Source organism: Episyrphus balteatus, chromosome 3, assembly GCF_945859705.1.
Source record: "Episyrphus balteatus chromosome 3, idEpiBalt1.1, whole genome shotgun sequence".
Classification (NCBI taxonomy): domain Eukaryota; kingdom Metazoa; phylum Arthropoda; class Insecta; order Diptera; family Syrphidae; genus Episyrphus; species Episyrphus balteatus.
Window position 1 is genome coordinate 68,488,305 of NC_079136.1, and position 24,271 is coordinate 68,512,575.

Here is a 24,271-nt window from a genome sequence, read left to right on the forward strand (position 1 = left end):
CAACATTACGATGATGGAGAATTCCAAAAAAGTGGGTCTCGCAATTCCGTCCGTGCGTCTGTACTTCCATCTGTACACTCCACAGCGTAAACGGGTGGATGGATTTTCTTCAAATTTGGTACAGATGATTTTAATGAAATTTTGAAAGTTGATTTTTTGTTTGTTTTTTTTTTTGTGTATCGCTCAGAAAGTGTACATCCCATACAAATTTTTCAATTTAAACCAAATAACTCAAAAACGGTTAAAATGATTTTGATTAAACTTTGCAGACGTAATATTCAAAGCCATTGTAATAAAACTGCATTTTTATTTTTTCCAAAATAAGTCAAATAAAAATTTTTTTTTCATATAAAAAATTTGCCCTAAATGTCTGCTCTTCCCCAACCTCAACTAAATTTCTTTAAAATTTATATAGAGGCAGCTCTTAAAATCTACAATTAAACTTACATAAAAGTGCTTTGAACTGCAAGACCAAGTACGTGTGACCCAGTCGTTCATTTTATTTCTTCATAGTTTAAATTAAGAGATTTTCATCTAAATAACGGCATTCCAAACTTTTCAAAAATCAAAAATTTCTTGGTAACTTTTTTAAGGCTATGTATTTTTCAAATTAAATTCGTCAAAAATCCAAAATTTTATATTTTGCTAAAAGATATATAAAATATGTATAAAACATAACAAAGTAATTTGTAACCATGTTTTGTTAAAATTTAAACGTTTTTGTAAGGGATAAAATTATTTAAAAAAAAACGAAAAATCGTGAAATTTCAAACTCAGAATCAGAATGCATTTACACCTCTTATTCTGGGGTTATAAAATTATAAAACTATAGTACCTACTTTTTGACATTAACTTTGTAGTGTATGGAAGGATTCTTATCTATAATTTTATCAGCAATTGCTCACAAAATCTATAAATAAGGTTCGGCTCCAATGAAGACTGTTTTTGTCTTCATTGGAGCCGATTATAGCATTTTCTGTAAACTCTGTTGTCGCTCCACGATAAAGTCATGTACTTCAGGGAAAAGACTCAATATATTTCAATACTGCTTCATTTCATCACGCTTCCTGAGCAGACAATTTTTGATAAAATCGCCTCCTGAACGGAAAATCTAAACTTTTCATCGTTTGTTTGCATGACAAGGCACATCACTTTTTAAGTTCGAGTTTCTATGCCAGCGGAAAGAAAGTCATATTCATTTCCGTGATCCGAATTTTTTGAGGAAACAAAAAACTAAGTTGGAATTACCATGGTTTTTTTTAGAAAGGTTTTAAAAGAACTATTTGTTAACTGAAAAAAAATCACCTCACACACAATTTTATATTTTTTGTTATATTTTGGTTTTTAATGTGAAATAAAACAAATCAACTTAAGCTTCGTAACAGGAATGTTATATATGGACTACATTCAATCAAGTAAGAATTCTAAGTCAAATGAATAACACTTGAGGCGCAGAGCTGTGCCCACACCAGTGGATTTAATTTTTCTAAATTATAAATTCAATAGGTCACTGTGGTGTATGCGTAATATATTTTTTTTTTCAGGTGAATAAAATAAAAAATAATGTTTTTCTTGAAACTTCTAGAACTTCAGCTTTATCATGAGCCCTTTAGACCCACCAAGTTTCAAGAAAATAATATTAGTTCTTCAACGAGATAAACTGGATAATATGCGGTCTGAAAAAAATTAGCATAACCAAAAAGTGTGTGTTATTTACTTTTCCAAATTCAGTAGCTAACCTAATTATTTAATGTTTTATGTAGGAGTATTAATTTTATATTTATTATTAAAAAAAAAAAACTAAAATCATATAAATTTTTTTATATAACAAATCATAATACAGCATCATTGAGACATTCAAATTCGTTTCATCATCATCCAATTTATAATTTCTCTTCTTCTTGTTCGTTAAGAATAACCTTAAAGCTGAAAGGAGTAAAAGCATATCCCAGTCCTTCATAAAATTTACTCATAAATTCAACCCTAAAATTATAAAAAAAACAAAACATAAATATATATATTTTTTTACTTATAGATAAAATTAAATTCCAAAAATAATTACCAATGTAAACGTAAAGTATGTAAGAAAGCTGACAATCCTTCCATCATAACCAAAATAGCTAAAGTAAAGAATCCCCATATGGCAAATATAAAATACAACATTATTGGTCCAACAAAATATGATGGCACAGAAAATCCCATTTTTAATAATTGACCCCAAAGTACTTCAGATAATTCTAAAAAAAAAAAATTAAGAAAAACCATGAATTCTTGAAGGCTTTGGGGGGATTTGAAAAAAACTTACGAGCATGAGCCAATGATAAAGCCCACAAACGCAAATACGATGCAGTATGCGATATTGTACTTAAAACATACTCAATTGTATGAATAGCTTGTTGAATATAAATCTCACTCAGCGGTTCATTGTCATGTCCATGCCCATGTCCGTGTCCAGCAGCGGCAGCAGCACCACCCAAAGGCACATCAGCACCATTTTGATCAAACTAAAAACAGTGTAATATATTTAATACACCTGTAATATAAATTTGTGGTGAATAAAATTACAAACTCACCACACGATTACCATGTTTCTTCCTCGAAAACTGTATTGACAAAGGTTTCGCTAGCAACATCCAAGGAATACACATCATTCCAATTGCTACAAAAGACATTTGCAACGAATGTTGTCCCTCGAACATGAACTCACTACAACCTTCCGGAGGTGGAGTTGACTTAAACAACATCATATTAATGAACATGATCAAAACCGATGGCGCACAACCTGGTGAATCACCAAGAACTTCAGTCTTGGGAGTGTACCTAACCCATTTAAAGAACATCATGAATGCCATATATCCAAAAAGAAGCAACAAGAATAGAACTTGAGGAACGAATTCCATAAAAATAGCTCCCCATTTCCTCAAATGAACTTGATTAACCAAACTCATAATTACTCCGAAAAGCATATGAGTTACTCCGAAAATGATCGATAACTTCATTTTGTAGGAATTTTGGAAAATGATCTTGTTTTCAGCCAATTGCCAGATAGGGTCCATACCAATCGGGTAAACCCCCTCGGTGAAATTTGTAGGATTGAACTGCAAAGATGGGTGACCTTCGAGGATTGAATAATCAGTGAAATTATTCTTCCAAGCTGATCCAAATATATTCATTGATTTCGAAAATACGTCGTTATAGATAAATCCGGTGTACAGAGAGAACATTCCCATTAGGAGAATTATGTAGCGACCTCCGAAGAATATTGTCCAAATCTCACTGCCCCCACGTTTCCGTGATAATTGTTTCTCCCAGATACACATCCAAGCTCCGAAAGTGAGCATTATCAAGCCATGTCCAATGTCACCGAACATCACAGCGAATAAGAATGGGAAAGTTATGATTGTGTACAAAGCCGGATTAGCTTCACGGTATGAAGCTATTCCGTAGGCATCGATGAGGTTTTGGAAGCCTTGAGTGAACTTGTTAGTTCGATTGAATGTTGGTCTTGGTTCGTTTGTATTGATAACGTTCAAAAACGATGGTATTGAACTTCCGACTTGTGCTGATCCATCAGACAAAGCCCTCTGTACAACATTGAGGTCCTTAGTTGAGACCCAACACTCACCGATCAAACATTTCTTGGTAACATCGACATTGAACAAGTTGAGAGTATAATAAATGGCTTTCATTTTCTTGACCATAATACTCCAGGTGGGTAGATTTCTTGACACTGTTGCCAAAACTCGATTGCGATGATCTTCAGTTTGACTTAAAACCATTTTCAAATCTTCCAATCGCGTACAAACACCTTTGATCATTTCGTCACGTTCCTGTCTCGAACTTGGACAAGGATACATGGCAGCATGAAAACCAATGCATACTTTCTTGATACGATTTTTCAATTCTTCACCTTGGAAAAAAGCTACAAAGACTGTTTTATAAACTGGATAACCAGTTGCTGGATCTCTAAAAGGTTGATCTAAATCCGAACGTTTCAGAAATACATTTCCTCGTGATATTCTCCACAACATTCGTTCAAACGAAAAAACCCTTTCGCGATTAATAACTCCAGCAACAAAAGCTAATCTTCCACGACTTTGTGGAACTAAATATTCAGTTGGTGGGATATTTGTTTGACTGGAATCAAGATTTAACATTTCATGGTGGGAGAAGAAAGTTTCTGTATTTTCTAAAACTTGACGTAATTCGGTAAGTTCTAAATAATTAGATTTTAAATTGACTTCGTTTTGAGCCAATTCGAGTATTTCATTTTCGGTCTTCTCCAAATGAGCTTCTAAATCGATTATTTCTCTGGGATTTGGAGCACGTGGTATATCATCAATGATATCGGGTAATTTGATGCCATCTTTTTTCAATTCGGTTTCAATGTAGCGTATTTTTCGTTCCCATTCGTCACAGCGTCGGACTTCGGTGACAAATTTACGTTGAAATAAATTAACGCCATCGTTAAGCTGGAAAAAAAATTATAAAAAAAATTAGATGAGAGGAAATATTAAAAAAAAAAAACGATAATTCTATTAAAAGATTAGAAATTTCCAAGAACCGTACTTATTTCAAAACCGTAAAAATTTGGGGTAAGCAAGTTTCAAGTTTCTAAGAACTTCTTAGTTGGTTTTTAAGTATATTTCTTTTAAACCATTACTTTTGAGACAGCCTGTATACCAAAACAAAATGATATTTTGAATGAAAGGGTGTTTTTTTGATATTAAGTCAAAATAAGGCGAAAAAATAAATATTTTAAATCAAATTTATTACAGTGTATGTGGGACATAATAAGGTTAGTTTTTACCAAATTTCTTAGAATTTTTTTTTTTTTTGAAAAAGATAAAAATAAAAAAAAAAAAACCTCGTTTATTTGAATTTTTTAAATTGTTAACTACAAAAGTTGTAAATCTTTTTATTACCTACAACTTTTCAATACAAATTTTTTCCATAGGACTTGTAGTTTTGCCGGAAATCGAGATATACATATTCGGCAGATGGGTGGTGCATACTAATAAAAAAAAATCCTGTAATCTGTTCAGGTTTTTATTTTGACACTAGATGGCGCACCAAGAGGGTTGAAGTTTTTTATCATCATTTGAAATAGGTATGTGTTGACTTATGAGGCCATTATTTTATATATAGACTTAAGTCAAAATTTGTTGATGATGTTCTGGTCTACATTTAACAACGTTTTCAAAAAGGCATAAATCATTTATCTTGGACCAGGGGTTTAGTCAATTGGGTTTAGGGGTTTAGTTAAGTGGAGTTGGTTTCTTAATCGCCATTATATTTATTGCTGAAGTGATTTGTTTCTCAGTATCGCATTTGACTTTGCAGGCTTCAGTTTTATGTTTATAGCCTTGAGATGATCCTTTAGCCTGCTGCACTCAGAGAAAAAATAACTAATTTTAATAGTTAAAATTGACAATTTAATAGTTAATAAAATAGTCAAATATAGTTATCCCAATATTAACTATTTTTTCTCTGAGTGTGGTACAACTTCCGAAAAGCATTTCTACTACCTATAGCTTCCCTCTGGTTTCTCGATCGCTCCTTTCTCGTGTTGTCCCTTTTCTCCTAAGAATCCGATGTTCTTCTCTTCTTTGTTAATTGTTGAGCAGCTCTGGTTCTTCTCTGCATCCCTGTTTCTTATGCTTTTTGTTAAGCTGCATAGTGCATGTGCTTGTCGGCATTCATCATCAAACCGGGGATTTCGTTGTGGTGCACTAGTGAAACCCAGCATTTAAAAAGCTTGGTTTTTTTACGAAGAGCTTAGAGCAACTACCTTTGGTGGGGACATTGTGTGTGCAAATCAGGCTTATGTTCTGAATTTGAAACAAAGAACTTTCCGTCTGAACTTGTCTAACAAGAAAAAAAAACGATTTCTTTATTTTGGATGCCGAGCTCAGAGCTGACCAAACTGAAAAGAGAAAACACTGAAACAAAAAATCGATTCACCCAGTCGGCACTTTTGAAGTAACAACCAAAAGCTCCCGATGTAAACAAACAAATACAAAATAGAGAGGTTCAACAAAATTTTTACAAGTCAATTCGTGCATGCCTCGACTTCGTTGGCTTATAGCGTATTTGGTAGTCACTTTAAGGATTCGCACCTAGGACATAAAATATTTACAGTTTTAAGCTTAACGATTTTTGCCGGTATCTAGGCCCTCTCTCATGAAGAACAGAAATTGAAAAAAATTAAACTAAAAAGGGTAAAATGTGTAGTGAGGGGGCTTTCAAATTACACCGGCACACAAAAAAAAAAAAGTGTCATGAACCAGAAACCAGACCTATCTTTCTATATGTTTTTGGGCACGCTGAATCCGAATTTGAAGTCCGTTTGGCCCCATCACCCCCCAGTTTTGAGCTGTGAGTGCATTTTGTTTGAATTTTTATGACTTTTTTGGAGTTTTTTGCATTTTTCTCAAAACTGAAGGGTGACCGGGCAAAACGGACTTGAAAATCGGATTCAGCGGTCCCAAAAACATATAGAAAGATAGGTCTGCTTCCTGGTACATGAAACTTTTTTTTTTTGTGTGCCGGGTATGACAGCGACATGTCGCGACAGTGCTAGCACACAAAAAAAAAGTTATATGAACCAGAAACCAGACCTATCTTTCTATATGTTTTTGGGACCGCTGAAACCGAATTTCAAGTCCGTTTTGCCCGGTCACCCTCCAGTTTTGAGAAAAGTGTAAAAAAGACCCCAAAAACTACCTTTTTTTGAGTTTTTTGCATATTACTCAAAACTGGAGGGTGACAGGGCCAAACGGACTTGAAATTCGGATTCAGCGGTCCCAAAAACATATAGAAAGATAGGTCTGGTTTCTGGTTCATGACACTTTTTTTTTTTGTGTGCCGGTGTGTTATTATTGTTTTCATTTCCACAATATGCATTTAAAGTTTGGTTCTTTAATTACATTTGGAAAAAAAAAAATGGAGTTTTGGGAACTGTTACCGCATTCAACCTTCTCAATCAGTAACTTTTCTCAGAAGATCGAAAAAAAAAAGAAAATTAAAATTGTGATTTTTCATTCCAGTTTGTGGGATAAATTCGCTTATTTCATTTAACTTTGGCTGATTAATTCAAACGTTTGTGTGTGGAAAACAGAACTGCATAGTGAGTTTGAAAAAAGTGAAAAAGATTTTACGCCCTATTGAAAAGTCATACAACATATATTAAAAACTTTTAAGGTGAATATTATTTATTGCTTTCACATTTTGTCAATATCATCTATTAAATAATCGTTTGAAAAAAATGGGACGGAGAGGGGCAATAAAAGCTATTAGATATATGGATGGGTAATATCCACAAATTTAAATTTATAGTAAAGACTTAAAGGAACAACAAAATTTTAAAAAGTCGTGTTTAAAATGTTATCTATGTTAAAACTTAAATTTTTTTATACAATAAATAAATAAGAAATTAGTTCTTGTGTTGAATGTGCAACTACGTATTCCTTTGTATTTATATTAACAAAATATTAAATAACTCCGAAATGGCGAAGATCAAATACAGAAGTATTATTTTAATTCGGTTCTAACGGCCTATTCAAACGTTTATCTTGTCTAGATTAAATAAAACGAATTGACAACAGTGAAAAAATCAATTTCACATCAAGTTTAATATTAGCTTCTGTTTTTAAAGCATATATTCTTGTTGACACAAATTCGAAAATTTTATGATGTAGAACAAAAAAACAAGCATTGTTACTTAAATTTATGAACTATGAGTATATTTAAATAAACTTATTCAATTAACTTACATCACGAAACTGGACACACCCAGCTTCTCCCAATTCCGAGACTGATGTGTAAGCTGCTTCGGGTTGTATGAACATTTGGCATAAAACCATAGTCTCACTTCGAAACATGTCCCCCATTATGAGGACTTTTATTTAATTATCCTGGAAATGAACAAATGAAAAAAGAAAGTATAATTAAATAGAAAAAAAGGAAATAAATAAAAAATTCTATAAATAAAATTTTATATGGTTACAAAATGGACAAATTATCACGTTATCTTGTAGTGGTTTTGACTGAAAATGTGTTTTATTTTTCTATACAAAAAAAAAAAAATAGTTCTGATATCATGTGTTAAAATAAAAGCAGTTAACGAACCGTTCTAAGGTGAAAACTCTATGTAACTAACTGGTCTTAATGGATTTTTGCTGTTTGAGTGAAAAGTGGATTCCGTTAATCTTTATTTAACTTTATTAATTCAATCATATATATTTCAATTGCGATAACTTATCTGACTTTTTTAGGTATTGATTGATAATAGTTGATTAAGTCAAAACGGTTTGCAGGAAGTCCAAACAATTTGTTTTTTTTTTTTTTAACAAGATGTATGAGCATATAACTACCTGTCCTAAATTGATTTTTAAATAAGACATAAGGTATTTGTTTAATTTATTATCATTAGAAGATTAAAGTGGTGATAACAAGAAAATACACACTTTAAATAATTGAGGGATAAATAATTAAAAGCTCCAAAAAGTATACATTTAAGATGGTATGAATTGTGAGAAATTCGCTGAACGAATTAATTGATTTATCTCTCTTCTTGTTTTTTAGTCCACGCTTACTCATTATTCATTTAACAGAGAACACTTAAAAAATTAAAAATGATTTAATTTTTCGTTCCAGCAACAACAAGTTTTATTATAAAACGGTCACTGTGGCGTATTTGTGTAACTTTTTTTTTACAAACTGATGATTTTTATGGACAATCTAATTAACTTAAATTTATGTAACTTTAGGAAATAAACTATGCATCTTAAGGTAAAAAAAAAATGTACATATTCACACGCAATTTCTTTTTCAAGATCAAGTATAATACTGGCTGTGAAACTTTCAATTAAAATTAAAATTAGGTTAAATATTTTTGTTCAGTTAGAGAGTTTGTTTAATAACAACAAGGGTGATTCAATTAGAATTTGTATCAGAAAAAAATCAAATAAATAAATGTGTTGTAACATTTGAAACAAAAGTCACATTTTACATATTTTTCAATAAATGTTATTTAAAATATACAATTTAACGGATTTTTTTGTGCGAAAATATAAATATTTCTAAAGTCTGCAATATTATTTTGTTTTTTATTTTATTTTTATAACAATATGCAACCAACAGTTTTAATAAAACCAATTATAAGATGAATTTGAATTCAATAAATTAAGCACAGTAAATTTAGAAAAAATAAATAATTATTGAAAATAGTATTTAAATAATAAAATGAGGAAAAAATGTTTCTAAACAAAAAACCTATAATTAAAAAAAAAGAAGAATTTTCATCAATGTAATAATGTGATATAGCTTAACAGTGGCTAATTCGAACGTTTTTGATGTGATAACATCTAAAATACCGATGAACCCCGTCTGCATCCACTACAAAACATTTTTACGACAATTTGAGTAAAAAATGTTCTCCGAGAGATCCGCAATTTTGTATGTCATGTACATATGTACCCCGAGCTACATGCAGTTGTTAAGTTTGCTTCCTTAAGGCTTTACAGAAGCAACAGCATTCGAATAATTTCGCAGGCTTTAATAGAAGGTCAGATTGTGAAGGGCTTAGCAATGTTTATAGTCAATTTGTTACAAGAAACATTTTGGGTTCAAAATTTTTGTTCACCTTTATTCTGTAAGCCAATTTTATAAGAAATTTTGAATTTCTTATCAAATAATAAAATAAAATTTCTTATGTTTTGAAATTTCGAAAGTTTAAAACGTCTTTTTCAAGACTTTGAAATATTGAAAAATAGAAAAGCATCCAAAACCAATAAAATAAATTTTAAGAAACCTTTTAAAATTTAAACAGATTTTGTATATTGTAAGTATATTAGATTTTTTCTATTTATTAGATCTTTGTGAAAAAAATTTTTATCCAACTATTATAGTCCTGAAGAAGAACGTAGACACGTTCGAAACGTCGATAATCTACAATCTACATAGATTCAATAAAGACCTAAAGTCAACTTAGGATTCAATATTGCAACAGCATTCGTATGGTTTTATAAAATCAAAATTTTTAGCAGGGCTTGGTAGTTAAAAGTTGTTTATTCCCTGAAGGAAACTTAAAAACACTGCTTTAGGACCAAAGTACCTGTAATGTTACCAGAATGGAAAATGTTTTTTTCTCTAAAACGGTTCTAACGAATTTGATCAAGAACTTATGCTCTATACACCACATCTTTTAGTTGCAGGGTCATAAGTCCACAGGCCAAGACTCCACAATGGACTATTGGCACACTGTGGTGGGTCATAAGTTCACAAACCAACTATGAAATAGTGAGCAGGAACTGTCAATTTTCAACAGGTGTTCGAAAAATATATATTTGTAAGAAATGTAGAAAAATATTAGTAACTAGCTTTTAAAAATTAGGTATTTTATAAAATTTAGTTTTTTGAAAAATTGTATGAAGAAATTTTTCGAAAATTAACGTGATCTTTTTAAAGCTTAATGAAGTAATTCGCGCATAAATTTTGAACATTGCTTCATTATTTTTTTTCAAATGATGCAAGTGTTAACTCTCTAAAGATTGTACATTAAATTTTCAAAAACCCAAATTTCAAAAATGCTTTTGAAAAAAAAACTGTACAAAATTGTTGGTTGAGCATTAAATAAAAAATCTTTTGAAAATTGACACATAGCCCAGGAAAAATAGATTTTTTGAAGAAAAAAATTTGTAGGTAATAGGCTGATTTTAAGGTATACACTACAGCTTGGTGTTAGGGTGGTTAACAATCTGTGAAAAGTCCTCTGTCCGCTAGTCAAAGGTCACAACATTTCTTATTTTAAAAACGGTAGGTTTTAGACAAAAATTATATTCAACAAAATTGTAGCTGAGGCTATTTTACAAAAAATTGTCCAACAAAAAAAATTTTGAAATGATTTTTTAATCTCAATTCAAAGTTTCGGAAAAAAGAAATCGATTTTTTTCTAATTTTGGTTTTGAGCGTTAAAAAATAATTGCTAATCGGCTGACATACCATCTTGTTTTAATTTTTTGTTTGAATTTAAATTGTATCACCCTTTTAAAACAAAAGATTCTTGTTCTGGTAATTGATTTGTTTTCGATTAGCATTCAAAGACTCTTTTACTTTTTTTTACTACTTAAATCAATGATATTGTTACACAGAATGCACACAATGTTGCGTGCTTTACATAATTGATGGATGTGGCCAACAATGACAAAGTTAAATTTCAGTCGTTTTGTGTAATTAAACTTAAAGAATTCCAGTTTATTATTTACCATAAAAATCAAACAATGCACGCAAGAGCTCTTTTAGTCAAAATTCAATGTTATCCATATCATATACCTTTTAATAAAAGAGCAGTTTTAAAATTTAAAAGGTTTTTTTTTTAATTGGCAAAATAAGTTAATGTAAACAATTTATCAGGCGCATAAAAACATACCAAAACTTTTGCCAAAATCGATTGTTTTTTTTTTAACAAAATCAATATGGTATGCAATAAATCTAATTAAATTGAACGGTTAAATAATATTATTCACAAAACGAATACACGCACATACATTTTGGAATTTTGGCAAGTGTGTATTTTAAGCTGTCCAATTTTTGAAATTTGAATAAATAAGTCATTATGTAGTATGTGTATGGGTAGTTTAAATGAGTTTCTTGACTTAAAAAAAAAGTTGTATTTACTTTTAGCAATCATTTACTCAAATGAAGTTAAGTGCTCAAAATACAAATAAGATGAACTTACTATTTTTGGTTTTAATTTATTCAATTCAAACAAAATCATAAATAGAAACAAGAAAACGCACTTAAAATTCAAAACAAAAAAATGTGTTCTTAAAACAATTATCTTAGTGATGGGACAGCGACTTACTGGCACGATTGTGGTTAAAGAGACTTGTTTTGTGATTTGTGAAACTAACCCTAATAGACACTTAGCCACAATTAAAATTTTAATTTTTTTACATTTGATTCTACTCACGTAATAATATGAAGGGTATAGTTTTCATATTTGTATATATAAATAAAAAGAGTCAATTGCACACGTAACTAATACTGCTTTACATTTGCTCATGGTTATTGCTTGCTTTGGTTTTGAAAAAATATTAAAAATGTGGTTATATCAGAAAATATAATAATAATTTATTTTTATAAGATATAAACAGAGGTGTGTCGTCTGCACTGAGAAAAAAAGCAACGTTATAATGTAAAATGGTCATAATTGATTTAAGGTTAAAAAAAAAAACTTAATTTAAACATTTTTTTTAAATTAAAGTTGAAATATGTTTGGTAAATATTAAAATTTTCATCAGATTTCAACTAAAAATCGATTCCAATGAGTGTTATTTTTCCTGAGTTGAAAACATTCCGGATAAATTAAAAAGATTTTAATTGATTCTCATTTTTTTCAGTGTAGGGTTGTTAAAAAGTTATAAAAATATTAGTGTAAAATGCCAATCAAGAGTGTCATTAACTCGATTTTGAAGCCTCATACACCAATCAAACCGTCATTCGCCCTTGTGCGCAAAGTCCCTCATTTTATTTTATTTAATGAATCAATATGGGCTTGTTTGAAAAAATTAAATCCAAATTACACCACCTAACAGCTCTTTCATTTCCTGGGATTAATTCGTTCTAGGCTCCAATATGCCATAAACCAAAACGAACAAATTTTTTTCATTTAATGAAATGTTTTTTTTTTCGAAAATTGTGGAGCTACCGTACTCCCATAGAACCTTTTTTTAATTTCTGACTATTTTTCAAATAATTGATTAAATTTTTACGAATTTTTTATGCAAAAGCAATTATTTTGCCTCAATATAAATCGAAATTTCCAAAAGAACGTTTTATCATTTTTATAAAAATATTGAAATCTTTTCTTTATTTGTTTTTTTTTTTTAGAAATTTTGGTTTTTGGTTTGTAGTTGTAGTTGCAAAATTGGGATTTGCATCAAAAATTTTGATTTCAAAAGTTTCAATTACTTACAAAAGAAAAAAAACTTAAAAAAGTTATTTTTTAAAAATGTCTCAATTGGCCTCATCAAACCGGAAGTGTACTTCTGAAAAATTAAGTTGAAATAAAAAGTTACTAGGTGGAGCTAAAAAATTATAATATTTGCACAAATTAGCTAAAATTTTGGACATCACCAAAAAAATATTATTTTTTTGTTTTGTCTGCTAAATTTAGACTTTTTAGCGGAAAAAAACTCAAAAAGAATGCGAGCTACAAATTTTTGGTTTGCGCAACAAATGAGATAAATTTTGTTTGTTTGATTCCGCCACAAAGTAAAGGAAGTGATTTGTTGTTGAAAAATCTTGGTGACAAAAATTTTTACAAGATTTTTTTTTATTTTCAGCTTACAGTCTATTTTAATAAAGACTTATGGTATAATTTCGATAAAATTTGATCTTCGCAATGAGATCATTTTAATACCCCATTTTGAATAGATCACTAATACGATATGTACTGTCAGGATAAAAGTCAGATATGGAATTTCTTATGATCTTAAAGGATATTCAAGATTAAGTATGTATTTAAATTTGTAAACAAAAAAAAGACAATCAAAAACTTTTAGATACGATATTTTTACTGTTACAGGTAAATTAAAACGGTTTCCCATTAATTAAATATTTAACCTTCACGAGCACAAAATTGTGAATGCAGAGCAATTATTTCTAAATCACTTCCACTTAAAATATTATGACTCATCTCTGCACTTGTGTTTTTGAAGAACAATACATTTTAATCACTACAATACAACCTATAATTAAGAACGGTATTATTTAGTTAAAATTAAGATGTTAAAAATTCAAAATAGAATTTTCAAGAAATTTCAGAGAGGGTTTTTCAGATTACTTATAATTTTTCTTTTCTGTACTTATTCACAAAATGTAGAATTAAATTTCAATCATTCAAAAATATCACTTCAACGGATACGGATAGAGAGTCTTAATGTATTATTAATACGTATTTAAGTAAAGATGTAATTTTATTTGTATTATTTTCAATTCCTCCACTTTGCCAAAAAATTTTATAAAGGAGAATATAGCAATAGACTTAATGACTCAGTTGCATGTTCCTTTTCACTGTCACTGAAACCAGATTTTTAACATTAGAAATTTCAACAAATCAACATATTTTATCTGATATCCGATAGTCATCAATAGATTTTTATACAAATTAAACAGTGTAAGTTTCCACTTGATGAAAACATTGAATTTACTTTCGTGTCTTCAATTAAAACTACAATACATTTGTCTTTAGTTAAATTGACCTACTTATAACGGTTTCAAGAGGTCCAACCAATTTAAAAAACATGTGTCACTAAGTTAAAAAAAGAAAAACACAATAATTGGCTATATTTTTTTTCAAAACGAAGGTTCAACACAATTTCTTAAACAAATAAATCAAACAATTTTTCTTTTAATTTTACTTCTAATTTTAAATTGTTCAATTTCCTACATAAACGACTTGATTGGAGACAGTTATCAGCATGTCTGTGGTTTTTATTTTTTTTTTTTTTAATAAGTAAACAGAAAAAACGAGATCGAAACAATGAAGTACAAATATAAAAAAAACAAACATTTTTTTTTTGCATTAAAAAATAAAAAAAATACTAACCTTTGGAACAAAAATAAACTTCAAATGATACAAATTTTGAAACCGAACCGAGTAAAGAATTTCTAATTTGTATGTTTATTTATTTTTTGTCAAGATGCACTAAACGACAAATAAATATAAACAAAAGGCATTTAGGCACTTATAGATACATTGACACTTGACAATAAATTAAAAGAATTGGCCAAACAAAATAAATAAATATACAAAAAAACACGTCCTAAGCTGAAGCACTCTCAGGCAGAGCTGCCAACTGGTATCACGATGATAAACTCTTTCCATGGGGTTGAAATTTTACTTCAACTAGCTAGCTAGCTACTTGGCATGAAAAAACAGTTTACCTACATAGCATCTATCTAAAAAAAACTTATAATTTCTGTCTCGTTCTGGTCTTCATGCTATAGCTTTCAAGATAAGCCCACCACCAGCCACCATTGAAAATTGATAATTATACTACCGGGAGAACAGGGGCGGTCTTTGATATATTGTGACCGAAGCATTGACTTAGTTAGGCGAATATTAAAAAAAAAAAAAAAATACTTTGGGTCAATTTAAATAAGTTAACAATGAAAAAAAATAAACTGGAATTATTATTACGCCTGCTGGTAGAATGCATTTGAGTTTCAGAGAAACATTTTTTTTTTTCGTTTTAATTTGGCCTAGCAAAAATGTTGCTGAACAATTTAATTCTTGGATACGTTTTGGACCTATCGCAAAATCTGATAGTTAAAATTTTCAAGCACAAAAATTTGTTCTACGTGCGTTTTATTTATTAGTTAGGATCGGAATTCCATTCAAATGCATATTTTTTTAGGAACACTTTGGAAGCATGGCAACGAATTTATCTTATTTAGACATAAAAATAGTATAGTCAAATACAAAAACTGAAGGAAAGTCAAATTTTGGTGGAGAGCTAGGGTTTACCATAACAAACAAAGTTTTAAAAATCCCCATCGATCTTATGTGTGCAACAAAAGTTATTCGCGGTCAAAGGTCAACATTTTAGGTTTTTTGAATTTTTTTCGAAAACAGTAAGTTGTATAAAAAAAACTTGAGCCAAAGTTGTAGATCATAAAATTTTCTACAAAAATGGTCCATTGATTTTTTCCTAAGAGTTACTAAAGTTTAGCTTTCCGGCAGTTTTTGTTATTTCAAATGTATATCTTGGCCGGACTGTATACGAATCAGGAGATTTCTTTTAAAAGGACGTTCAATGCATGTTTTTTAGGGCTTATTTTTACAAAAATTGGAAAAAATAAAAAATTACACGCTTAAAATTTTGCTCAAAAGTGACTGAACGTCAATTTTAGAAAGGTCAAAAATATTAGCAAATACTATGCATAGTGACAAAACAACGTAAATTCTGGGCAATCTTATTTATTTTTATTTTTTAAGCAAACCCCAATGATGCTAAAAAGATACATTTTTATGAACTCGGGAATGGTTTCCACTCGAGCCATATAGAAATAAACGTACATAAAATGTTTTCATAATTTTTAAGAAATTTTGATATTTTATAAATTTATATGATTTCTATTTTTATGCACATATTATTTTTCTTTTTTTAAGAGCATGAAAATCCTATCCCTATTTTTTAGTTATATTAGCTTTGGTTTGATGCTCTGTAGTTACTGCTTAAGAAGAAATAAATCAACAAAGTTCTCAAAATGTAGCTTTTTTAAATTTTCACATTAAAAATATGTATTCAAAGCAACACATTTTAAATGCACAAAAACTTTTAGTTTTTAATGAAATGCACAATCTAATATACCTACAAAAAAAAAAAAAATGTACTTCGAAGAAAAGTACTCAACTTAATTTCTTTTTCTAATAGCATTTTTAAAAAAACATAAATCCAAATCGTTGGAGCCATTTTATTAAATTTAACAACTTTAAAAATAAAAATTTAAATTGGTGTGCAGTAATTTGTATTAAGTAATTATTATTCATCAACACCTAAAATAAAACTAAAAATTTTTGTTTTCATTTGTTTTCCTGTTTATTTATTAAAACTGACGTCAAGAAGATGAGCATTTTATTCAATTATTGAGTGCAAGTGTTTCTTTAATTTTTATTAGCATTGTTTGCACGTTGTCCACGTGCACTGTGGCGTATACGTGCTCTTGTGCTGTTTTTATATTGTTTTTTTTTTTTTTGTTTTTTTAATCGCGTTTGCAAGAGTAGGGGGAGAGAATAGGGTTGATTAAGCTAGAAAATTTAGGTTCATGAAATCTGGACAAATGAAACATTATTTTATAGTACCTACTTTATAAGCGGGATGAAAAGTAACATTTAAAACAAACTCTGTTCATCTTAAAATTAGGAATTTCGTGAATAAAAAAAAAATAGGTAATTATCTTCGTGACCTTTTGTTATAAATAATACAAAATATTCGTCTTTTCCATAGTTTTGGTCAAACTCCTTCAGTTGCAAATTGGAAGATAGTAAAGAAAGTTCTTAGGCTAGTTTTCCTGTTTTGACTACAATTGTTTGTTCAAGTGAGACACGTTTAGTTTTTTTCTTTTTCGTAGATTTTTGTTTGTGCAAAATTTCATTAATTAATAATGTTAATTATTGTAAAATGTTTCCGTTGTAGCTACTTCGTTTATTTGTTCAAACAATTACATGCAAACAAGATTTGGACACAGCTTTGTTCCTTTTTGTGTTTCATTTTGTCCATTAAGAGAACCTTTTACTCATTTTTTTTTTTGGAAAACTATGGTTGTTTGGTTCCACTCCTTGAAGAGAAAAGAAAACCAAGCAATAAAGGCTTAGGATTCAATATATTGATAAAAAGGTCACGAAGATAGAAATAATTATCAAAACGGTGTAAAAACGTTATTGGAACGACTTTTCTCAGCAGCAATTATAACTTCATTGGGTAGTAACCAGATATCCTTCTTTCATCTTAGATATTTTAACTACATAAAGTCTTTAATTCTTGGTTCTCATACCAAATCCAAAATTTTACCCGAATTTCATGGGTACCTATACATAGTATTTCATTCACAGTTTGTTTCGGTACAAGTATCAACTTATCTTTATCTTTAAGTCTTGCCTTTATATTTGTATTTTTTTCAAAATGCAGAAATACAAAAAAAAACCTATGTAGCGCCTTAAATTGCTATACAGACGTCCCTGTGTCGTGTTCCTTTGGGAAATGAGCTATCAAAATCTACAAAGTAACTTCAACACATACGTACAAATGCCTACGCTGATAAGCGCTTTCATACAAATTAATATACATACACACTCGTTTGTATGAACATTTGAATGAAAACAAAAAATTATACAAAAAACCTATTGAGTCATATTTCTTAATTTTGCTGGAATGTTTTATTAGCTGGCTTACACTGCTCAACGACTGACATATCTAAACCTATACGATACCTCCTCCCATAGAACACGATACTATTTGCTTTCATATAAAAACATGGACCGCAACCCAATACACGCATGATTTGATAAATAGATTACGTACGTAAAGTTAAAATTTGATTCTTTAAGTGGAAGAGCTATATTTGATGCACGTTTGTTTGTGTCGTCTATTTTTTGTAAAGAATAAACTACGCACAAGGTCATTAAATATATACGATAACTTATCCGTTTCAATTTAAAATATGCGTATAAGTTTTTTTTTTTAATATTTATTTGTAAAGATTAGAACAGTCCATGAAAGTGTGCGATGTACTTATCTATTTATTCATTTATCTAGTGAGCAATTCAAGATTTTGAATTGGTCTCGAATGACTTCTATGTCATTTTTTTATTTCATACTATCATACCTTTGTAATAGGGAACTTCTGGTTATTCTTTTCAAAGTGGATAACATTTGATTAATCTTTGGTTAGAGATAATCGGATTTGAACAAAGAGTCTAAAGAAATTAATTAATAAAATTTTAAGTTGCTCATTCACCAAAAGTTATCCTAATTTCATTTATTGACTTTTAAGTAATTTGACTTTAATAAATATACCTAACCCAGTAAAATTAGATTGTTTGGAAGGTAAAAGTCTGATTTTTGGTATGCAGGCTTGTATAGGGTTGGCTTTAATCTGTCAAAAGTCCTGAAATATGCTTCTTCAGTACAGTAATTTCATGCAAATTTATTGTTTTTTTTTTTAATTTGTGGCTGTTCTTTTTTATTACTGCCTAAAAATATGCTCTACATTCTTCTGTTTAGGCCAACTCGCATAAATAATTGCTCAAGAATAGAAAAATAATTTGCCTTCATTGTTAAGATTGATCGGTTGAAAAAAGTACACATACGCCGTGTCCCTTTGAGTTAAACTGCAGACAAAATAATTAAGAAAACAATTAGCCCTCAGTTAAATTAAAAAGAGACGTAATTTTGGGGATCTGTGGATTTTTTCACTAAGGATACCAACTTTCGAGATTGTCTTGTTGTCGTATAGAATGAAGCAATTTGTTTTTCATTTGCTTTAGTAACCAGCAACGCTTAGTTGAAGCGAACGATGATGATATGTGTCCACGAGTAGTGTTTTTTCTGTTTTTTTTTTTCGTTCATGTTAATTGTAGAATATCACAAAGAAAATGTGTATTTACAAAGATTATCCTCGTTTTGTGTCTTGTTTAACTGCGCTGATAGTTGTTTCTGTTTTCTAGGGATTAAAAAGTGATTTTTCTATGAAAAGATTAAATTTGATGTATTCATTTTGATCTTTGAATTTGATTTTTATAAGAGGAATATTTGTAGACAATTTTAGATACAGCCCATCATTCGAAAATTAGAAATATTCGAATTTGTAGCACCTAATACACAAAGAACTATAGAAAGATTTTTCAAAAATGGCTGTATTTTAAACTTAAGCTTTTTTTTACTGATTCATGCCTTAAGCGTTTATTGATTTCATTTATTTCCTAAGTTTGAAATAAAAACCTATTTTTGAACCATTTATAAACGGTGCCTATTATAAAACAACTTTCTTGATTTATAATTTTCTCCTAAATAACTTGACCAAGAGTTGCCATAATATAAAAAATTTCAATTTTTTGAAGAACACAATTTTGAATTTTTTCTTTTGTATTTCAATTTTTTTTTGTGAAAAAATGCTATTTTAGAAACTGTTCTATAATTGGTTGTTTAATTAATAATTTCTAAAAAATGGCATACCATTTTTTTTTTATTCATAAATAAAATGCACGACTGGGTCGTACGTACTTGACCTTAGAATTAAAAAGAAATTTAAAAAAAAACATAAAATTCACTCAAATGTAAACAAAAAACAACAATGAAATTTAGCTCAAAAAAAAGTATGCAGTTTAATTTTTTAGAAAACAATTTTTTTTGGAAAAAAAAAGAGTTTTAAAATAAAGTTGGTATGCCATTTTCAAGAAATCAACATCTTAAACCAAAATTTAAAATTCAAATTTTTTGTTTAAAAAAAAAAATTCAAATTTTGTTTAAAACAAAAAATTATTTTTTTTTTCAAAATTTACTTTTTTTATATAAAAACGATAGGTATATAAGTGCTTTTTTGTTACAAAAATTGTTTAAAATTTTGTTTAAAACAAAATATTTTCTTTTTTTTAATTTTTTTTTTTTTTTAATATAAAAACTATATAAGTGCTTTCTTGTAACAAACATCGTTAAAATTAAGCAAATCGTTTGGAAGAAAATCAGGTTAAAATAAAATGGTTCTATCGGCGGCGGCGGTACAGTTAGAAACGATTTTTGAAAAAAAAAAACTTTTTTGCTTAAAAGATAGACCTTGTCTAAAAAAATTTCCATGAATTTTGTATTGGTCCGATCCGTATGAGCTGTTTTTGAGAAAGTTACACTTTTCCGGAATTGGTATAAGACAGGTACCCTTATTTTTGGTCTAAAAAATTAATTCCCAAAACTCCTCTGTAGATAATCAAAAAACTGCTAGATACCAAGTAGACTGTCCCATCCGTTTATTCTAAAGCTCCTTATACAGTAGGGTGTGTCAAATACTAAAGTATGGAATTTTCAAATGTAATAGCTTTTTAAAGTTGCATTGCTTATCAAAATTAAATCCTGCGTTTACAATGTTCATTTTAATTAATATCTTTGGATCGCTCAAAATATAGGAAGAAATCGAAGAAATTTGGATTTTTAGAGATTTTTGAAATATATGTTTGGATACAAAAACAAATATATTAAATATTTTTAGGCTTTCATGTGAAAGATTAATCCAAGAAAAAACTTTTAAGCTTAAATTTGTTGGAATTGAACACTAAGTAAAGAAGCTGCAAAAAATAAGCGAATTAAAAAAAATCATTTTTTCATATAAAATCGTTTTTTTTTTCTTCACAATTTCAACCGTTTTGAGCGAGCCAAAGACGAACGATATTATAATATTTTTTTTACATATTATGAAACCTTAGACCCCAATAAAACTTTTGACTACTATAACATTGTAAAATTAGAGTACTTTTTTTCGGCCATAGAAAAGTGACACACCCTATTATACAGATACAGATCAGTAGATAGACGGACTTTCGATACCAACTTTTTTCGCAATCTCTATCATAGTAATGTCGTGTTTGATTGCTATTTCATCTTTTATTTACGAATGCATAACTTGATATGTACATATATAGTTAATATATCACAAGTAAAAACGACTTCAACAGTTAAACAATCAAAATTATTTTTTTTACAAGATATTAAATTACATCATACCTCGTTTTCAGAACCGTTCAAAATGATCCTATAAGCATTTTTACGCTTCTTTTAAAAATTTTTTTAAATTGTCAAGTACTATTCGAGCAAGTGCGAGCGACCCACTCGAGCATTTTATTTTTTTTTTTTTCTGCATCGAATATTTTGGTATTCGTATATTCACTATTGGACTTCGTATTCTAAATGAAGTGTTCATTGTTCAAAATAATAATATACCAAGTTTATTTCTCTATAAGTTGGATGTTTGAAGGTCTCATAAATTAAGTAGGTACATTATGTTCATTAGGGCGTTCGTTATTTTTGAATCAAGTTTCTAAGTGGAAAAACTGTATCTAAATACCTAATAAAAAAAAAAAATCCTCTAATTTTTTCAGATTTTTATTTTGACGCTAGATGGCGCCCCAAGAGGGTTAAAGTTTTTTCTCATTTGAAATAGGTATATGTTGACTTATGAGGCCATTTGTTTAGATATAGCTTTAATGTAAAAATTTTTGATGAGATTCTTTTCTAAATTAAACACAATTTTCAAAAAGGTATAAACCATTTTTCTAGAACTAGGGGTTAAGTCAGGACATGCATGTCTCTTTTTGGGTCTTTTTTTTATTTTTCATGCTGCTCATATGCTTGTTTTGATATGCATGTCCTGATCAACATTATTGCACCAAAAATCAGTTTTTTTTAAGAATCGCTTGAAATATTTAAAAATTTATCAAAATGAGTCTGTAATATCCACACACTGTTGCACAAATGGCAGTTAACGTCAAGAAACCAAATTTTATTTTTAAAGTTCTCGTCTTTGATATAATTCAATAAAATAGATTGAAGATATATTTTTGGTGACCCAAAACCTACCTATGTACTTTCGGATTAAGCTAATTATGAATATCATTCTTTTCAAAGTAATCATGAATAAAACATAAAGTCCAATAATCTACATCACTAATTATATTCATAAACAAATAAAATAGAGAATCAGTGTTGCCGAACTCACACGTGAAGATACTTTACAACTCAAAACAATATCCATTCCAAAAAAAAAACAAAAAACAATCCAATAAAAGCCATACACACCAAAAGACGAATAATGCACAAAAAGGCATAATTTACCTACTGAACTATGACAACAACAAGGTCAGAACTAAAAAAAAACAAAATTCCTATAAATTAGAACTATGAAATCTAATTTATTAAAAAAAATCAACAAAGCATGTTTAATTTAATTAACTACTATACTCACTTCAACTTGCAATAATATGTAGAATTATTGACGAATAACATTAAACAGAACACTTTGCTCTTAAAATAGTTTTCTATTATTTTTTTTTATTTTTTTTTAATATGCAAATATCATAAAATAATCTTCTTTAATAATATTTATACAAAAGTTTTTATACACAAATAGAGAAGTGATATACCTTCTTCTATATGTGATTTTTTTTCCACTGGCGAAATGAATTTACAACATGTTTTCCAAACGAACCGACGAAGACTGAATTAAGTGGAATTTATTTTTTTTATTTCAACCTGTTGAACAAGTTGAGTTGAGTTGAGTGTTGAAGTTATAGTTTTTAGTTTAGTTAATCAGTTTGGTTACAAACGCGTATTGATCAGATTGTAGATAGATTGTAAATAACAACAAAATATGTAAATTTTGATTTCTACCACAAAATGTGGCAGGTAAATTTTTGTTGTCACCGAATTTGTTTATTATATGTTTTTTTGGGATCGTTTATGAATATGCACTTAAGAAAAGCTTTCCCACTACATAAACATAAGATTATTATAATTTAAATATATAAAAATTAAATTACAAATGAAGTTTTTTTTGTTGAATTTTAATATACATATACATAAATACAATTTTTAAAATTACAAGTCAGAAGAACGTCTAGAATTAAGATTTAGGCCGTTTGTGAATTGGGTTGAATATTTACCCTCCGTTAAATTTTTGACGGGATCGGGTCAAAATTCTGGCTTCAAAATTCTGCTTTTTTAACGAAAATTCTGTTTTTCAAAATGCTGCTTTTTTCTATTCTGCTTTTCAAAATTCTGCTTTTTATAGCATATAAAGAAAAAGAAAAATACACTTCATTAATGTAATTCAACATTGGTACTTTCCTAAATTTTTTTTTTAAGTGTCGCAAATGTTTTTTAAAATGCATAGACTGACTTTCTTTCAAATAAAATCTATAACTTATTGGAAAAGAATATTTATCTTTATTTGATAAATTAAAAAAATTTGAATTATTTTCGGAAATGTTTAGTATTAAAACCTTTTCTTAATATTTTCAAATTTATTCATTTATAAAACAAAAATTAATATGCACTCAAAGAATGACAAATTATGCAGGTAATCAAATAAGCAGAAAATTTTTCAAGAAGATGATTTTACAGAATTTTGCAAAAAATTAAAAAAGGGTTTGCAAAATTGTTAAAAAGCGCGCGCTTTTTAACATTTTCCAAACCCATTTTTAATTTTTTGCAGAATTTTGAAAAGCAGAATTTTGAAAAACAGAATTTATTTTTGCTAAGCAGAATTTTGACCCCGGCAGAATTTTGACCCCAACCCATTTTTGACACTATTGAGGTGAATACAAAAATTTTCAACTGTATGGCTAATTGTTTAATATTTTTCTCTGCCTCTTTTCTGCCATGATACTATTTTTTAATTAAAAAAAAAAAAAAACAAAACCATCTGCAAAAAAATTTAACCTAAATTTAACAGAGTTCCAGAGCCCATTAAATTTTTAACAGCTGAACATTTTTTATTCACCTCAATAGTGTCAACAATTTAACAGATGTTAAATATTTAACCCAATTCACACGCGGCCTTAATCGATGAATATTTAATAACACTGGTCGGCAACGAAAATGCTGAGTCCGAATCCGAAGTCAAAATTTCACTGGCACGTCACGTTTTTGAAATACTTGAATATAAACAGGTTAAAAATTAGTTTTTTTTTTGGGTACATTTGACGTCAAATTACACC

At 28.9% G+C, this 24,271-nt stretch overlaps 1 protein-coding gene across 1 annotated transcript; it reads right to left on the reverse strand.

Moving 5' to 3' along the window:
* Window positions 1-1,778: 1,778 nt before the first annotated feature.
* On the reverse strand, window positions 1,779-22,620 carry LOC129914346 (V-type proton ATPase 116 kDa subunit a 1-like). Its single transcript, XM_055993544.1, has 6 exons — window positions 22,519-22,620; window positions 7,776-7,916; window positions 2,574-4,472; window positions 2,306-2,504; window positions 2,063-2,237; window positions 1,779-1,983 (listed from the first exon to the last, which is right to left on the reverse strand). The coding sequence occupies exons 2-6, from the start codon at window positions 7,890-7,892 to the stop codon at window positions 1,884-1,886; spliced, it is 2,490 nt and encodes an 829-aa protein (XP_055849519.1). The 5' UTR covers window positions 7,893-7,916; window positions 22,519-22,620; the 3' UTR covers window positions 1,779-1,883.
* Window positions 22,621-24,271: the final 1,651 nt, after the last annotated feature.